This window comes from Dromiciops gliroides, chromosome 1 (assembly GCF_019393635.1).
Source record: "Dromiciops gliroides isolate mDroGli1 chromosome 1, mDroGli1.pri, whole genome shotgun sequence".
Lineage (NCBI taxonomy): Eukaryota > Metazoa > Chordata > Mammalia > Microbiotheria > Microbiotheriidae > Dromiciops > Dromiciops gliroides.
Window position 1 is genome coordinate 547,403,571 of NC_057861.1, and position 19,002 is coordinate 547,422,572.

Below are 19,002 nucleotides of genomic sequence, written 5' to 3' on the forward strand. Positions count from 1 at the left end.
TGCCATGAACTGCTATAAATTGTGTGTGTGTGTTTTTCCTTTTTCCTTGATTTCTTTGTGGTATAGACCTAGTAGTAGTCACATAATTGGATCAGAAGATACGAACTACTTGGTAATTTTTCGGGCATAGTTCCAAGTTGGGTTGCATTAAGAGGGACATAACTTCCAGGAATAGAGAAATGATAGTTATATGTACTCTTGATTCTTCAGACTTTATTTTGAATATTGTTTTCAGTTCTGGGTTCTACAGTTGAAGAATATTAAATCAGAGAGTGTCCAGAGTAGGGCACTCAGGATGGTAAAAGGCCTTGAGTTCGTGTTCTATGAGGGTTGGTTGAAGGAACTGGGTGGATTTACTAAGGCTGTCTCGTGGAGGAGCGATTAGACTTGTTTTCTTTGGCCTTAAAGGGCTGAACCAGGAGTTACAGGTAAAAGTTTCAAAGAGCTGATGTCAAGGAAGAAAGCTTTCTCAAAGTGGAATGGGTCACCTTGAAAGGTGTTCAGTTCCTCAGTTCCTCCTCCTTGAAGGTCTTTAAGCAAAGACAGGTTAACAACTTACAGAATATGTTATACTGGAGGTTCATTTTGTATATAATTTGGCTTGGGTGGTCACTGAGATCCCTTCCAGTTGTCAGAATTTGTATTTGCATGACTACATCATGAAGGAGATGAAGCTCAGAGAAAAGGTAGTAAGTACCTTTGGGCATTAACCCCTTATTACAGATGACTCACAGAGAGGTTAAGGGACTTGCCATGGTCACACAACTAATGTCAGAGGTGGACTTTGAACTCAGGATTTCTCCAAATCATTCTCTGTTTGATCCACAGCCACACTACTTAATCACATCCTCACCTGCCTCTCAGGTTCCTTGATTTCCTTTAAGGCAAAGCTCAAGTTCCACTTTCCACATGAAACCTTCCTGTTTCCTCCAGCTACTGGCATCCCCTTCCTCTTCCCCCACTCCTGCCCTGCCCTATTTTTTGTATACCTATAAATATCCATGTTATATCCACTGTCTAGATTGTAAAGCTCCTTAGGCACAAAGGATGATTTCCCCCTTTGTCTTTATATCTCCAGGGCCTTATTCCGTTCATGGCACATAATATGTATATAATAAGTGTTTGATTGACTTTAACCAGAGTTCTTCATTGTGCAGCCAGAGGTCTGGGCTATTTATATTTAATTTTTGCCATTTTCCAGCCTATTAAGTTGTCTTACAAATGTGTTATTTCTAGAAAGCATGGATGGATCTGGAGACCTATTGTCATTATGGGGGTGTGAAGAAAGGAATACAGAAAAGCTTTTATCAAGTTGGGCAGTAGTATTTCATTATTCATTCTAATAATAATAGCTGACATTTATGTAGTGCTCTTAAGGTTTACAAAAGTGCTTTGCACGCGCGCGCACACACACACACACACACACATATACATAATCTCCCCCTGCCCTATGTGAGGTAGCTACTTTTATTATCCCTGTCTTATAAATAGGGAAAATAAGGATGAAAAGGCTTAAATTATTTGCTTCTGAGGGTCATATAGTTTGTAAGTGGTAAAGGTGGAATTTGAACTCAGATCTTCCTATTTAAGTCCCACATTCTATCTATTATACCATGTTATAATTCTTTGAACAAGCATTTTGAAGTTCCTCATATTTGCCAAGCTCTGGGGATACAAAAGCTCTCTATCCACCATACCATGCTGCCTTTCTTCTAATATCTGTAGTATTACAGAACTGGTCTAAATTTAGCTTTGAGCTCCCAGGATGGTGGAGTTTGAGTTTTGTTACACTGAATTGAATTTGGTTATTTTCCATTGACTAATGAGTTAAATTTCACCAGAAGCCCTTTTATATTTTTATATATTCTGAACCTCCATTTTGAATAGACCATTTAAATTTCTTAATTTGTGGACTAATAACTGTATTCCAATAAGAATTCTCTGTAAAGAAAATTTTATTTCCCAGTTGATGTCTAAGAAATGTGTTCCCATGGGGGGAAATCTCTCCTAAAGGCTGAACTGAAAACTTCAGCCTTATGTTCCATTGGCCGCATTAAGTATTTTGGGAATCCTCAGGACTGTTGTGGGACTTTACTAATTCTTTGATCTCTAGTTCTATCTCTTCTTTATTCGGAAGCATAGGAATTTCCTCTCTGGGAAAATGTCCTGTCTTTCTATCCAAAACTTAGAAATTTGTTCAATTCGTTTCAGCAAACATTTGTTAAGCTCCTATTCTAACACTGTACTAGATGCTTGGAGATAGGTTAATAGAAATGAAAAACAGTCTCTCAGAGAACTTAGATTTTACTTGTTCCCTTTGTCCTTTAGGGCATTTATAAAAATTTAACAACTAAAGTATATAATAGCAATGTTATTAGATATTACCTTAGGTCTAAGATTTTAGGTTATCAAAAATTAATCACATCCCAACCGTACCTAATCTTATTTGTGTATTAAGTCTATCTAAAATGAGGTAAAACTGTTTCCATTTCATGTATGTTATAGTTGACATTTGTGTTTTCTTAATTTTTCTATAATCAGGTTTTTTGGTGTTTTCTGTTGTTTCTGCTTCATGGCATATGTTAGTCCCAACAGGTTTAACATTAAGCCAAAACCAATTAACCCAAAAGCCTTATTTGCTGCATATGTGCATTAATTTTTTGAGCAACAAATGTCTTAACCCACTATCTTCACTAATATTGTAACTACTGTCTTACAGATTGACTTGATGCAAAACATCACAAAGGCTCCATATTTTACAGTATGCGATTTTTGAGGTATGAGATTTAGAAACTTACCTCTCACTGTGGCATGTACATCAAGCTTTAATTTCAGTTTGGTTTTTTAGGGGGACACTCTACCTTTCTAACTCCCCTCCATACTGTTTTTAAAGTAATTAAAGGGCCTGGAGTATTGCTGGATCCCTTCTAGGCTCCATGGCCTCCACCAGCTGACTTTATTTTCCCAATGAAATGAAGAATGAAATGAAGCAGATTTTAGCCTGTTCTGTCTTTTGGACTCTCAGAACACTTTGGGACTATCAACTTTGAATCTGCAACTGTATGTTCTATTTAGCCCTGGTGATCACCTTATTATTATCACCTAATTATTTTCTTTTGAGTTTCCCTTCGATTGGGGAAACTTTTCTCTGGTAGCATAGCTTGTCCAATTACTTTTCTTTTAAAATAACAATTTTTTAAAAGGACAGTTTAGATATTAAAAGGAAACTCCTATGAATGCTAACTCCATAATCAGATCACCATTTTGTTTTCTTAGTTAGACTAGAATATAATAATAATAATAATAATCCAAGTCCTGATCTTTGGTCCCATAGCAATATTTTTTTAAATGTTATATTTCTGAAGGCCCTCATTCTGAAATTCTTAGTATTCATTGCCTGTGGTATTGTTAAGTTTGTATTTCTTAAGTAACTAAGAACTTGTAGTTAAGAATCTCTTTGTTTCCTTATGATCCTAATAACTGACAGATGATCCAAAATTCCTATCAGAAACAGGGCTAAAGTGAGCAAAAAATAAAAATGGGTGACAAAATTTGTTGCATGAATATTGATTAATTTACGTGTACATATAAAAATGTGTGTGTTTATAATTTCACTGAGTTTTGAGTTGATTCTATAGGTGGCTTTGAGATTTCACTTTGTGAACATACTTCTGTAGTACATGAGAAACATTTCACTATCTTAGTTATACGTAGTCATAAAGTTATAGACTTAGAAGATACTTGAAACACATAATTTGCTCCAGCCTCCTGAGTTCATAGATGAGTAAACTGAAGAAGCCCAGAGGCAGTTGATTTGCCCAAGCTCCTATTTGTGGTTATTGGTCATGCAAAGCCTGAACTAGAATGAAGTCTCATTACTCCTAGCTTAGTGCTCTTTTCACTATACCTTCTTGTAAATAAAAATTTATACTTAACTTATAAAAGCAATTAAGCAACAGGAAATGAAGGCATGTTCAAATTAAATTTCCTTGAGGGCACTTAAATATTGAACAGCCATTTTATTAGCTGTTACCTAATTTATTAATACCCATTCAGAAAGGAATGATTGGTGGAACATGGCTTATTACTGTGGGTATAATTTCAAATAAAATGTTATTTTCAGTCATACTGTAAGTTTTTATGGTGTTTTTCAATGCCCTCATGTTCCATTTAGTGACTTATAATGACATAACAGAAGTATTTAAATTAGCACTGGTTTATGACATATTTGGCAAGTCATCTCACAGTGTCAATTGTTAGAAGTCAGGTAAAGGCAATTTCTTAACTCTTGTTTTTCTGTGACAATTTGGAGGTATTATGATTTATATTTGAAGCTTACTGACAATTATATTTTAATATCTGAAGGAGGAAAAAAAAGCTTGTCCAAGTTTAAAGTACAATCTTGCTTATATCTTAGTAGAATAGGGTTTAATGAATTTCAGATTATTGGGGTTTTGATTTATTGTTGGGGCTTTTAGTCCTAATTAGACTCAGCCAATTTTTTTTTATCATCCAGGTTTCACTGAACCTGTTGGCAGACATTCTATTATGTTAAACATTTCCTGTATTAATCACAGGGGCAAAATAATAGCCTTTTAGGAATAAAGTGGAATATGCTCCAGATTTCAGGTTCACTATTTTCCCCCCTTCCTGAAGGGAAATTAAAATGAATAATATGTGGAAAAATATCTATAGACTTTTTCCCTCTAAGGCTGAGAATTAAGTAGAAGTAGAACTTTCATTCCTCCCAATAAACAACTTAATCAAAATGATTTGAAGAAAGTAGCAAGTATAATAAAATTCAGATTTTCCTGTTTATACCTTTAGAAAAGAACTTTTAAGGTTCTTGATACTTGTTATATTTGTTATGCTTATCTATACATATACATATATTGTGTTATAGTCTTAAACTATTTGATTTTTTTACATTAATTGACTATTATGTTTAAACTGTTTTAATTACAGTTGTTTACTAGAGTCCAAATGTCAAGTTCACTTCTAAAAAGGTTTTTAATAAGGTTAAGAATGTTAAAAAAAATTATGACTTGACTCAAAGGTAGTGATTATAAATTAATATTTTTCCTCACTAAAATTTTTCTTGATTTTCTCTGTCAGTTGATATATTTTGGATTGCAGACTTGTACAATGAATCCTTAAATATTATACTATATAAACATATTATAGAATTTTACACATTTGTTTTGTGAACTTCTTTTTCCAAATGCTAATATTCAGTGCATTTTCCCTTATTTTATAGCATATGGCCTTTCAGCTTAACTCTTATGTAGTTTAATTGATGTGACTTGAATTCAATAACTTGGAAATACCACAGTTCTTTAGGAATTAAAGTGGTGATAGCACCTTCCTCTTCTGGCTTCTTTGTTGCCAGTGCTTCTGAGTTTGTGACTTGGAAGATTCAGAATAATTTCTTTTAGTTCTTAATATTTCCTAATTGGGAAAAATAACAAATCATTCCTTATATCAGGTGAAAAGGCTTCTGGGAGTCATAGTCAAATTTCCAGTGGATTTTTAAAATAGACAATACAGTATTTCTAATAGAGCTCAAATGAATGACTTTTTGATTAGAAACTAACTTTGAGTGCCTGTTGCTACTAATAAGATAGTTGGCACTTAGAGGATTCAAATCTTAACCTGGAGATCTTAACCTTAAACCTTTTTATTATTAAGTTTGGCTGGGTATTACATTACTAGTGAAACCTTTTTAATTGTGTGTGTGTGTCTGTGTGTATGTGTTTTCTTAACAGAACTGACAGTGCATCAGCCGACCCAGATAATTTAAAATACACTTCATCCAGAGATCGGGGCAGTTCTGCCTCATATGGACTACAACCTTCAAATTCAGCTGTGGTGTCTCGTCAAAGGCACGATGATATCAGAGTCCATACTGACATACAGAATGACGAAAAAGGTACATACATTTTTCAATTATCATTAAAAAGTGGTATGGTGAATTCATATTGAGTTACTTGATAAAGTAAACTCAGATTCACTTTTTATAGGTGGCTACAATGTCAATGGAGGATCTGGGGAAAATACTTATGGTCGGAAGTCGTTGGGGCAAGAGCTGAGAGTTAACAATGTGACCAACCCTGATTTCACCAGTATTCAGCATGGAAACCGTGCTTTAGCCACAAAAGACATGAGGAAATCACAGGGTAAGAGTCCCGAACACTTGGAAAATAAAATATGGGATACAGAACTAGTTTCCTTTTCTCTTTAGTTCCTGATTATAGCCAAAGAGTAAAAAAAAAACGTGAAGTGATATTTTCCTGTGTATGTTAGCATATAGCTACTAAAGAAAATTGTTTCTGCCTTAGAATAATTAGTTCTTAGCAAGGGTAATAATATTTGAGAGGTGAGTACTTCCAAAATTATTAACATTAAGTTTAGGAAATGTGAATATTTTTTAAATAAACCAAATTTTGTTTAAAAAAAACTTTATGTAGGAACACAATTTCTGCCCCCAAGTAGTTTTTTTAAATATTCATGGATATGTGGTTTAACAAATGCATAAACAAACAAACAAAAACATGTATAAAAATAATTTAAAACCTGTATAAGCAGTGTTATGAGGTGATACATATTTAATTGCTAAATGAATGATGTGGACCAGAGGTATTAAACATAGGCAGCAAATCAAGCGCAGCTGAATTATATTAAGATGTAATTGGGAAATATTTAATGAAATAATAAATCAGTAGGACATAGATAATGTTAACATGTGTTTTTTTGGGGGCGGGGGAGAGATGGGGCAATGGGGGTTAAGTGACTTGCCCAGGGTCACACGGCTAGTAAGTGTCAAGTGTCTGAGACTGGATTTGAACTCAAGTCCTCCTGAATCCAGGGCCAGTGTTCTATCCACTGCACCACCTAGCTGCCCGAACATGTGTTTTTCTAAGTCATTATGCAACAGCAGGGATCTGTAGAAAAGATTTAGTGGACAGTTCTGTTGGCTTTGATATCACTGGTGTGGACCAATACTTCTTGGTCTGGACGGACACCTGGGAAGAAAGGGGGTCTAGAGTTACTGAAAGAAAGAATGTAATCCACTTGAACAAAGCATTGTCATTTTGATCGTTGCTTAACTTACTAAAATGGAATGTTTATAGAACATTTCTTTAAAACTGATTTTCATTTAAAAAGTACCTGGCTGTCTATGGGTCATATGGCTATTCTGAGTTAATATAGGGTTACCTGATATAGTAACAAAGTACTAAATGATTTACTTAAAATATATTTTTGTAAAGGTAAATTTTCTGTACTTATTGCATTGAAATTCAAGTACCAAAGCAAGTAGGATATGAAATTAGATCTAAGTCTGAAGCTTTTCTTGATTCAGTCAGACTTCTAATCTCTGAAATCTGCAAGGCAGCCATTTCCTTAAATGACTCTATATAATAGGTATTTTCTATTGACTCAATAAATTGTATTGCCTGCCTGTTACTATTTCTTATTATGTAGATGATATCAATTTTGGCTAAGAAGATACAAATTTCTTTTTGTTGTTGTTGGTTTTTTTGTTTTGTTTGTTTTTGCTGGGCAGTCAGGGTTAATTGACTTGCCCAAGGTCACACAGGTAGTAAGTGTCAAGTGTCTGAGGATGGATTTGAACTCAGGTCCTCCTGACTCCAGGGCCAGTGCTCTATCCACTGCGCCACCTAGCTGCCCCCTTACAAATTTCATTTTAAATAAGTATTGCTGAAGTTAAGACTTTTGTCGGGTATTTTCTCATCCTGTGCCAATAACATGATGTTTTGGGATTAAAAAGGAATCCTCATACTAACAAAAATCAAGAACCATTTGTGTAATTAATGAATTCTTATGTTAGGAAAGGAAGAAATTACATGGGCAAGAAAAGTCTAGAGGTCATGGAGGAAAGCAAAATTTGAGCTGGGCATTGATGGAAAATAGAATTTGCATAGGTGGAGAGAAACAAGGGCATTCCAGATAGTAAGAGTAAAGCCTTAGAGTTGGAAATTATTATAATTACTATCATCATCATTATTACCATCATTATTAATTTATGTAGTACTTTAAAAGTTAGCGAAGTGTTTTGTTTATGTTTTCTTGTTAGACCTTGTTGACAAATCTATAAGGTAGGTACTACAGATAATACTCCCATTTTATAGACTGAAGAACCTAAGGTTCAGAGAAGTTGTTACTTGTTTATGGTCTCACAGGCATCAAAAGTAGGGTTTGAACCCAGTTCTTCCCTAACTTAACCATTTAGCACTGTATCTGCTATTCCACATTGGTTATAAAATGAAAGGGGTATATGCTGGGAATGCAGTATAGTTTGGCTGGAATAGAAAGTTTATTTAGGGGAGTAGTGGGCTCCCCATTACTTACATGGTAAAGTCCTGAAATTCAGTCATATTTTCTATCCAGATGAGGTTCAATTGTATGCTTTTGAAGTAAACTTTATTACCTGCCATGTTTGTTGAATGAAGCAAGTTTACAGTATACTTTTTTTTATCTTAATCTTATAGCAGGCAAACTGGGGCTTAGAGACTACTTCTCAATCTCCGTAGTCACTGAACTGAACAAAAAGTCCAGATTTTTTTTATTACATTTAATATACTCTTTGTTCATGTAAATAAGATTTCTTTTCAGTTTTGTTGGAATGACTTATTGATCTAGTCTTCAAACTTTCTTTGATCTCAGCATGGTATTTGCCATGAGGAATTCAGGAGAGAATTGAGAGATTTGTGCCACTGTTACAGTTTAGGAATTTGAGTTTAGTTCTATACATTTCATAACTTATTGAAATCCACTATATTTTCACCCTTTGAGAATCCCCTTTGATTTGAAGTCACAAGGTGTTTTTTGGTCATAGACTTGGAATCATAGAAGGGTATTTTAAGATAATTTTTTAAATAAGTAAAGTTCTTACAGATCTAGATGCATCAAAGAATTAAACCATCACTATCAACCTTTCTATTTAGGCTCTAGAGAGAAATGAAATCTAACTTCTTGATGTTACTAAATTGCATCTATTATTTAGATTATGGGTGAATATATAAAATTGAATTCCTTATTTTGCTGGAGGAACTGACATGGGTTTCTGGTATAAAATATCAGTGCATATGTTTTTTAAGTAGTTACACATTGTTATATCAGCATGTATGCTATATACTTATTCTCTCAAAAAAAAATTCCTAGGAATCTAGTTTGAGACTTTCTTCATTTTCCTGTCAGTTATAATTTATTTTTTTAGACTGTTAAAAACAGGTAGAGGGGGCGGCTAGGTGGTGCAGTGGATAAAGCACCGCCCCTGGATTCAGGAGTACCTGAGTTCAAATCCGGCCTCAGACACTTGACACTTACTAGCTGTGTGACCCTGGGCAAGTCACTTAACCCCCACAAACAAAACAACAACAACAAAAAAAAACCAGGGATTCAGGAATAACTCAGCTAATGGTTATTGGTGAAAACAGTGCTCCCCAATAGCGAACAATAATTGTACTGAGATGAGAAATTGAGAAATATATTTTTTAAATCCCCATAGCTACTGGGATATTAAGTTTTGCCCATTACCCCTGATGCTTGTTGGGGTTTTCCCCCCACCTGTCTGCTGAAAGATTGGATAGTGTTTAGGAAGAAAGTGGCAGAAACTTAACAGATCCTTTCTCTTGGAAAGTTTTTCTAAAAGAACTTTTGTGCTCTCAACTCCTTTGTAATTTGAAATAATGTGTTGGGATAAAGTTGATGCTGCTACATACTCTTATGGGAAGTACAATTTTATATTTATAGAGCGATCGTTGTCTTACTCTGATGAGTCTCGACTGTCAAATCTTCTTCGGAGGATTACCCGGGAAGATGACAGAGACCGAAGACTGGCTACTGTAAAGCAATTGAAAGAATTCATTCAGCAACCAGAAAATAAGCTGGTCAGTTTTTTCATTTCTATTTAAGCAAAACATGGAAATAAGATTTTTATTTGTATAATTAATTAAATCTTTTTTTAAAAGTGGGAGTGGTAGAGAGGACAGAAGATGAAATTTTCTCTTGGGGGAAATATCAGAATGCTAATTTCTGATTCATTTGATTTGTTTGATGTAGCACTTTAACTTTACAATGCAAGTATTGAGGCAGGAACATATGTGTATATATATGTAGTCACTGTTCTAGGGTAGGTGAATCTATGCAGAGATAAACTATTTTAATTGCATGTATTTTCTTTTAAAATAACCAAATGCATTTTCTTGGGGAAATTTCCCCAAACACTATTCAAGAACTCTCAGAAGTAATAGTAGAAATGGGGATAAAAGGTAATAGAAATGTGAAGGTTTTCTGAATTTTCTTCCTCAACTTTTTCAGGTACTAGTTAAGCAGCTAGATAATATCTTGGCGGCTATACATGATGTGCTTAATGAGAGGTAAAGTGGAATAAATACTTTAATCTAGACATTGTTATCTCTAATACTTTTACATATATATGATAAATGATAGCTAAAATAGATTGTGTAGAGCAAATACCAATGTGATATTTTCAGTGAATAAATTGAGACTAGGTGTTTCTTTCTCTTTTTTTTAAGACTACATGCTTCTTAATTTATAACTCATAACCTAGACTGAGTGATGCCTTCAGCTCAGAAATATCCCCTCTAGGTATATACTCAAATATTACATTTCAGAAAATTTCCCCAGAATGAATAGCATTGCTAGGTTCTTTTATTTTAAGCCTCCTTCTTTAAGCTAGATGTTTACCCTGTTTTTCCAAGAGTGGTAAGGGCATTCATTCATTGTTATGATGGTTCCCTATTTGCCCATTGCACTTGTAGCTATAGAGATTCAACAAATTTTTTGACAAAAAGTGTCAGACTAGTCAAAGTGGACCAGTAACTTCACCTCTGCCCTTAAATTGTCTTGCTTTATAGGGTAACCCTTAATGGGTTTTGCTTTCTACTCTAGCTCATGAGATCATAATAACATTAGAATGTTAGAACTCCAAGGGACCTTTAGAGGTAATCTAATCCAGCTACTTCCTTTAACAGATGAAGAAACTGAGACCCAGAATGGTGAAGTGACACATCAAGTTAGTGGTAGAGGTGGGACTAAATTTTTGGTCTCCTGACTTGTAATCCAGTGCTTTTTATACTCTTGGTACCTCGTTAATAGCAAGTTCATTAAACTAGTGCTCTTACCCTTTGATTAAACTTTACATTTTAGCCACTCTGTTTCACCTATTGTTTAGCATTTTGTGTTGTTTTGTTTTCTAGAGTGTTCTACCATATATACCTATCTATAAATACAATATAAATATGTATATATTTGGAAGTTTTTCTGGTTTAGATGATTTTTATAGCTCATTTCTATTTAAAGATGGAATTCAAAGCTTGAAGTCAGTCTAAGGCTAGCATTACATAACTTTTACTCCTTGTCAGTTTCACAAAAATAGAAGAAAGTGAAATATTCAATGCTTTTCCTATTGTAGAGGGAATGTAGTATGGCTGCTTCTAAAATTGATTAAATTTCAACTCTTTGATTACTTTTGTTTAAAATTTTCTTCTTTAAAAAAGTCATTCAATTTGTAAAATGTAAAATTTGTAAAACCTTTCAAAACTAAAACTAACTTTGTTTTGGTGTCATTACAGTAGCAAATTACTTCAAGAATTGAGACAGGAGGGAGCTTACTCTCTTGGCCTTCTTTGTGCTTCCCTAAGCTATGAGGCTGAGAAAATCTTCAAATGGATTTTTAGCAAATTTAGCTCATCTGCAAAAGATGAAGTTAAACTTCTTTACTTATGTGCCACCTACAAAGCACTAGAGACTGTAGGAGAAAAGAAGGCTTTTTCATCTGTAATGCAGGTAAGACTGAAAAGTAAAATTTTTAAAAATTATCTTTCTATATCTGTGCATTACATAATAGGTAGAATAATTACTTATTAAATGGATGGTACTTGAATGGAAAATTGTACTTAACATACACTTGGAAGGAAAGATGAAGAAAAAAATTTAGAACAGTGTTCACTAAATGTGCCTCTTTATATCAGCCATCATAGTTGGCATCGAAGGCAACATTTAAATGGAATCCGTACTTTTATTGTCCTCTTGCTTTTTGGTTTTGAATTTGACTCCTATGGCATTGCTTTCCTAGGACCCTGTTCTGATCTTATTTCCTTTCCTCTTCAATTTGTGGTCAGACATTTCAAGAATATTCTGATCCATACTTGAACTGCTTGTTGTTTCCTTGACTATTCACTCATGTTTTGCTAGCTCTTAACATAAGCTTGGGGTAACTCCTGCCTTTCATCTCCTACTCTTATTCCTGAACAACCAAATAAATACTTCAACTAGGCTCTTGTTACTATATGGCAATTCTAATATTAATTTCTTATGCTTGTATCACATTCCCCATAATGACTAAAAACTGTTCATTTCCTTAAGCCCCCAACTTCTTGAGAAGATTTTGAGGCCATCTGACCCAAAAAAATTAAAATGACCTAACACTTAAAGCTATTCATATTGGCATATGGTACTTTGGAAGGTAGTAGGTTCTCCTTTATTTTATGTCTTTAAGAAAAGATTGAAAGACCAGTATTTAGATTGTAAAGGAGATTCTTGTTCAGCCAAAGGTTAGACTAGGTGACCTCTGAGGCGCCTTCCATTTCTTAAAGAGTCTGATTCTGTAACTTTCTCAGCTTTTCTCTTAGTTCTAAATAAATGGTTTCACTCAAATTCTCCTCTTTATTCTGGAGAAAGATTGATTTTCTCTTTGTCCAAGATAACCTTTCTCTACCTATACTTTCTATCCTTTACCTTCCCAACCTTTCTAGAACCTTATTTTTCCAAATACCACATTTTTCAGGAACTTACATCCATTTCATATTTCATAAGAATAATCTACATTTGTTGCCTCTTACTCATTTCCTCCCCACACCTCAACCCTGGCTTCTGTATGCAATACTGTACTGTGATAGAGTTCTTCAAGGTTCATGTAACTGTGAAATCATAGAATTTTAAGAGTCGGAATAGATCTCAGACCATCTGGTTCAACCTGTGCATGAAAAGAAACCCTTACGGCTTCCCTGACAGATAGTTAGTTAGCATCTCCTTAACTACTTGATAATAATTCTCAGAATCACGGAGTCCAAAACCTGTATTCATCTAGTCTAACCTCTATCTAAAGAGGGATTTTGTTGTTGTTGTTGACCATCTCTCAGAAGTAGTCACCTAACCCTGTTTGAAGCACTCTATTCCCAGGGCAATCCATTCCACTTTTGGAATGGATTTTTTTTGTTGTTGGGCAGTTTGCTTTTAAATTTAAGGGCATCTAGGTGGTACAGTGGAGTTAAAGAGACTAAATGAAGTACTTGTCCTATTGTTCCAGAACTGGAGTCAGGAAGACTCATCTTCCTGAGTTCAAATCTGGCCTCAGACACCTACTAGCTGTGTGACCCTGGGCAAGTCACTTCACTCTGTTTGCCTCAGTTTCTTTACCTGTAAAATGAGCTGAAGAAGAAAATGGCAAACCACTCCATTATCTTTGCCAAGAAAACCCCAAATGGGGTCACAAAGAGTCAAGCACAACCAAAATGACTGAACAACAAACAGCAACAACAAAACCTCTTAAATTGAACCAAAATATATTCTTTTTACAATTTCTTTCTGTTCCCCTTTATTTCTATCAATTTTCATGTGTACCACCAAGCCTCTCACCCTTCAGTATTCTCCAGGATAATATCTCAATTTTGTTCAAATGTGGCTTGTTCTCCATCTTAAGTTAGTTATTGGTTCCACAAGTGTTCTTATGACTGAAATAGAAAGTTGGGAAGCAGGACATCTGTAGTAAGAGCACAGCTAATGAAGTTTTTAAAAAATCCAACTATAAACTATTTGTTAAGTACCAGTAAAATCTTATTTAATCCCAAGGTTCCTTACTGAGGAAATAGTCAATACACATTGTTTCCTCTTCAGTCCAGATGAGGGTAAGGAATATACAATATACACATTGTTTCCTCTTCAATCCAGATGAGGGTAAGGTTCCAACATTACCAGCCCTCCATCTTCTTCTTCTGTGTTAGTTCTTCCTTTCATGCCCCATTTTTATACTATTTTGTTTTTTTAGAATCACCCCATCATACACAACTCATCAGCCTCAATCTTTCTTTCAAACTACCTTAGTAATGATGAGTTTTGAGAATACTGATAACATTTTCATATATAGTTCCTCTACAGTCTATCTTTCATAAAACTTTCAGAGGAGTCTTTGTAATGTTACTCCTATGCTTAGTAATATCAGTGACTCCCTGTTGCTGACATTTGAGGGCATTAATCTGGATAACATCCAGAAGTCAGTCAGAATAGCAAGGCAACTTGAGAGCATGTCATTATTTAACCTAGTGGAAAGAAAACTAGTAAAGGATCTGATAGATGTCTCAAGTATTTGAGGAGCTGTCTGGAGGAAAAAGAAATAGCCTGGTTCTACATGGCCCAAGAGGACAGCCTGTGGCAGTGATTGGAGGTTGCAACCAGAAGCAAATTTAGGCTTAATGTAATGAAAGAACTTCCTCTCAGAGTTAACTGGTTTGGGAGTGGGCTGCCTGGGGCTTTAGTGACTTCCCCTTCACTATATGTATGTCCTCAGACAAAGGCTAAATGAAGTACTTGTCCTATTGTTCCAGAGTTGCTGCTTGTTCAAGTATGGTTTCGGTTAAATAATTTCTGAAGTTCCTTTCAACTCTGAGATTCTGCAATATTTCTGATCTTGGCATTCAGATCCCATGATATAATATTGTTCTTTTTCTAATTTTCCATTCTTATCTCCTGCTATTCCCTTTTGGCTACTATCAAACCAAACTACTACTTTTCAACTACTTCTATAAACCCTATGCCTTTTTTTATGCCACCTCCTATGTCTGGAGTTAACCTCCCTATTCTAGTCAGGTTTTCTTTTTTCTTTCAGGGTCTAACTTGAGAGCCACTTTATTCACAAATCCACCCTTGGCATACTCTCTTCTCTAGTTCTCCTATTCCTCCCCCCTTCCAGCATTTCCCAAGATTTGTTATAGAACTTGACCTGAGCCTGTCCTTTGTAATTACCACACACTCTTATTTCTTAGTTGTATGTATAACTCTACTCCCCTACCCCCAGTTAAGTTGTAAGTTTCTTAAGAAGAGTGTCTATTTCATCTCCTTTTTTATTATTACTCAACATTTAGCACGATGCCTGGCATTTATATTTAACTTGTTAACTTACTAGGAATGGGAAATTCATCAGGGGTATGTGAAAGTTGAACATTACATCATTTAATTAGGGATGGTTATGGCCTTTTTTAGGTAGTAAGGGGATAAAAAAAATACCTAGAATAGTCAAGTGATATGAAGCCATTAGAATGGTGAACATATAATAGCTTTGTTTTACTTAAGCATATAAATATTTTAAATGATCTTGTTCCTGAATGACTTTTGCAAAAAGAATGATGAATTAATTTTAAGGCTCAGGTGAACTATTGCTAAATTCTTCTGAAATAAAGTGATGATTAAGGGCAGTTTTTTAACCTTCTGGAAGTTCTTAAATATTCTTAATGGCTTTAAAGAAAAGTATGACAAATAGAGGGAAAAACAATTCTGATGTGCTTTTAAACTTAAAGGAAACTACTTATGTCCTTCAGATATGTTTGGCTGGTAAGTAGTCATTACAAAAAATGTCATTGAGTAAAAATTTATTGTATACAATATATTGTCAGATATGGGCTTTCTTTATTTAGTACATCTTTCAAAGCCTCAGTAGTCATGGTACTATATTAGGATGTTACTGATGGATTCCAAAGATTATGTTAGAATTTTTTTCCCCCTTCATTTTAATCCTTTAGAGGAAAGACATTTACAGAATACAGTTCTTTTAAGAGAACCATCACAGAATCTGGTCCTGTGTATGTATAGTGACCAACTTAGTTACGCAGTTAAATACCATTTCTAATCTTTTTCTTTCAGTTTTATTGTGAATTTATGCTTTTTCTTTTAAAGCTTGTAATGACCAGCCTGCAGTCCATTCTAGAAAATGTGGATACACCAGAATTACTCTGCAAATGTGTCAAGTGCATACTTTTGGTGGCTCGATGTTACCCTCATATTTTCAGCACAAATTTTAGGGTGAGTTTGTGGGTTCTATTCAAAGGGTAATCAGTGGTCCATGAAAGTCAGGCTGTCTGTGGACTGGTCTTTCATAGTACTTCTGTTTATCTTAGTGTGTCTCCTTTTATTGCTGGCATGAATTAACAACTTGATATTTAATTTAAAAGATATCACCTCATTGATAGGTAGTGTGGCCTATAATTCAGGAAAACCTGAATTAAAATACTGCCTCTGACACGTGCTAGTTATGTGATCATGGTAAAATCATTTAGCTTATTGCAGGAGAGGATTTTTATAGTAGGGAGTTCTCTTTGTACAGAAAATTGCAGGTCCAGGTGCCTTGCCTTCCTATCCCCCAAATCATCTCACTGATAGCTTGTTAAAAACAACACCAATTTCCCCCCTTGGTTCTTTTTAGTTTTTTATAATGGCAAGAAAAAGTGGGTGAAATAGATGTTCTTTTAGAAGTATACTGGGGGCAGCCAGCCCTGGATTCAGGAGGGCCTGAGTTCAAATCTGGCCCCAGACACTTGATATTTAATAGCTGTGTGACCCTGGGCAAGTCACTTAACCCTCATTGCCCTGCAAAAAACAACAACAAAAACAAACAAAAAATATACAAAAAATGGGAAAAATAAATCCACAGAAACATTAGATTGATTAAAACCCTTTTCCTTCCCTCAAGGATACGGTTGATATATTAGTTGGATGGCATATAGATCATACTCAGAAACCTTCTCTGACTCAGCAGGTGTCTGGTAAGTATTTTAGTCTGTACATTTTAGAGGATTTTTTAGTTTTTAACGGTTAACTATTATGGCTTAAGGAAAATACATGCTCTATGGAAGTACTTAATTTTCTTCAATGTCAATAATAGTATTTGATCTACTTTAGAAATAATGAGATTACTGTAGGAATGTCAGTAGCTTTTTCAAGGGAAAGTTACATCGTTTTTTCTTTAATGATCTCATCTGACTTAACATGAATAGTGAAACTCCTTTGAAGTAGATGAGAATTGGTAACCATAAATTTCAGAAATGGAGGAAGAAGCCGGTCAAGTTAGTATTAGTTGATTGGTTACCAAGAACATTTCTATCAAGAAAGGAGGGTAGATTTAAGGAGAATAGGCAGGTGCTAAAAAACAAAACAAAAAACCCCACGAACCTTTCATATTGGTTACATAGGTGAATAAATGCTATTTGTTGGTTTTATTTGCATTCATTAAGCCTCTTTTAGCATTTTCACTTTATACCTTACTTGATTCTTAAAAGAAACCTGTGAAGTAAGTAGATAGCTGAATTAGATCTCAGTTTATAGACAGTCAACTTAGGTTTCAATTTCTTTAAGATGTTTTCCTAAAGTCAGTTGTCAAATCAGTGGCAGAACTAAAACTAGACTCAGTCTTAGATGCGATGGATTTCTTCATTTTGAATTGATACCATATTTAGAAAATAACTTTACATGTTAAATTTTGGAAGTTTGATTTTATGTATACTTTCTTGCAGAATAATATTGTATTTTAAATTATTTGTATGTTTTACTTTGATATAAAATGTAGTTAAATACTTTCAAAGGATGGGTCCATTTAAAAACTAGGATTGGTCAAAGCCAAGTAATGTATATTTTCTTTGCTCACTCTCATCTTCTAAAATCTGTCTTACACCTTCCATAGGATGGTTACAGAGTCTGGAGCCATTTTGGGTAGCTGATCTTGCATTTTCTACCACTCTTCTTGGTCAATTTCTAGAGGATATGGAGGCTTATGCTGAGGTAAGCATGTGGATAGGAATTTTTAATAAAATGTTGAGCAAAAATTTTTTAAAATCTAAGACCAATTGTATTTCTTGTTGCTCTTCATCTGGTTAGGGGTATATAACATTTTTTCATATACTCAGATTCCAAACCTGTCTTGGTTTTTAAAAAACATTTTTCTCATCCCCAATGGCCAGTCAGTCACCACAGTTAATGAAATGTCTCATAACATTGTCCTTTTCTTTCCTTTTCCTATTTGACAGTATCCTATTCCAAGAATTTGATTACCTTCCTAATCTTCAACTTTTGCTAGGCCCCACCATGCTCTCAAGCCAAAGTCCTAGATCACTCTTCCCTTTCTAAGCCAGATTCCTTTTAAAAACTGTCTAGGGGGCAGCTAGATGGTGCAGTGGATAGAGCACCAGCCCTGGAGTCAGGAGGACCTGAGTTCAAATCCGGCCTCAGACACTTAACGCTTACTGGCTGTGTGACCCTGGGCAAGTCATTTAACCCCAATTGCCTCACACACACAAAAAAAGAAGAAAAACTATCTATTCTCACTGCCCTTTGTAATCTGACTCTCAACATCATCACTCAACAAAAATTATCTTCTCCAGAGTTGCCAGTGATCTCTCAATTGCCAAATCTTAATAGTCTTTTCCCAGTCATCATCATTCTTTTCCCCCCACCTGCTGCATTTGACACTGCTGACCACTCTCTTCCTTCTGGATGCTCCCTCTTCTCTGGGTTTTCATGACACCTCCTTTTCTTTTCTTTTCTTTTTTTTTTTTTAGTGAGGCAATTGGGGTTAAGTGACTTGCCCAGAGTCACACAGCTAGTAAGTGTTAAGTGTCTGATGCTGGATTTGAACTCAGGTCCTCCTGACTCCAGGGCCGGTGCTCTATCCACTGTGCCATCTAGCTGCCCCTGACACCTCCTTTTCTGATACCTTTCAGTATGACCACTCCTCAGTCTCCTTTGCTGGCTCATCATCCACATCATGCCCCCTAACTGTGGCTGTATTCCAGTGTTGTGTCCTAGGCTCTCTCTCTCTTCTCTCCTCCCCCTACATTCTCTCCTTTGCTAAATTCATCAGCTCCCTTGGATTTATCTGTTACCTCTATGCAGCCCCATCTCATTAATTGCTTA

At 35.1% G+C, this 19,002-nt stretch overlaps 1 protein-coding gene across 3 annotated transcripts in view; it reads left to right on the forward strand.

The window, feature by feature from the left end:
* SMG1 (SMG1 nonsense mediated mRNA decay associated PI3K related kinase) overlaps positions 1–19,002 on the forward strand; it is a 115,799-nt gene that overhangs the window by 24,893 nt on the left and 71,904 nt on the right. For 2 of the 3 annotated variants that reach the window (XM_043977406.1, XM_043977411.1), the window contains exons 2-9: positions 5,766–5,929; positions 6,021–6,176; positions 9,775–9,911; positions 10,342–10,400; positions 11,619–11,832; positions 15,994–16,119; positions 16,787–16,859; positions 17,774–17,871. In XM_043977406.1, the coding sequence (XP_043833341.1) occupies positions 5,766–5,929; positions 6,021–6,176; positions 9,775–9,911; positions 10,342–10,400; positions 11,619–11,832; positions 15,994–16,119; positions 16,787–16,859; positions 17,774–17,871 (1,027 nt within the window). Of the gene's footprint in view, positions 1–2,719; positions 2,778–5,765; positions 5,930–6,020; positions 6,177–9,774; positions 9,912–10,341; positions 10,401–11,618; positions 11,833–15,993; positions 16,120–16,786; positions 16,860–17,773; positions 17,872–19,002 lie in introns of all 3 variants that reach the window. The other variant, XM_043977418.1, reaches the window with a different exon arrangement.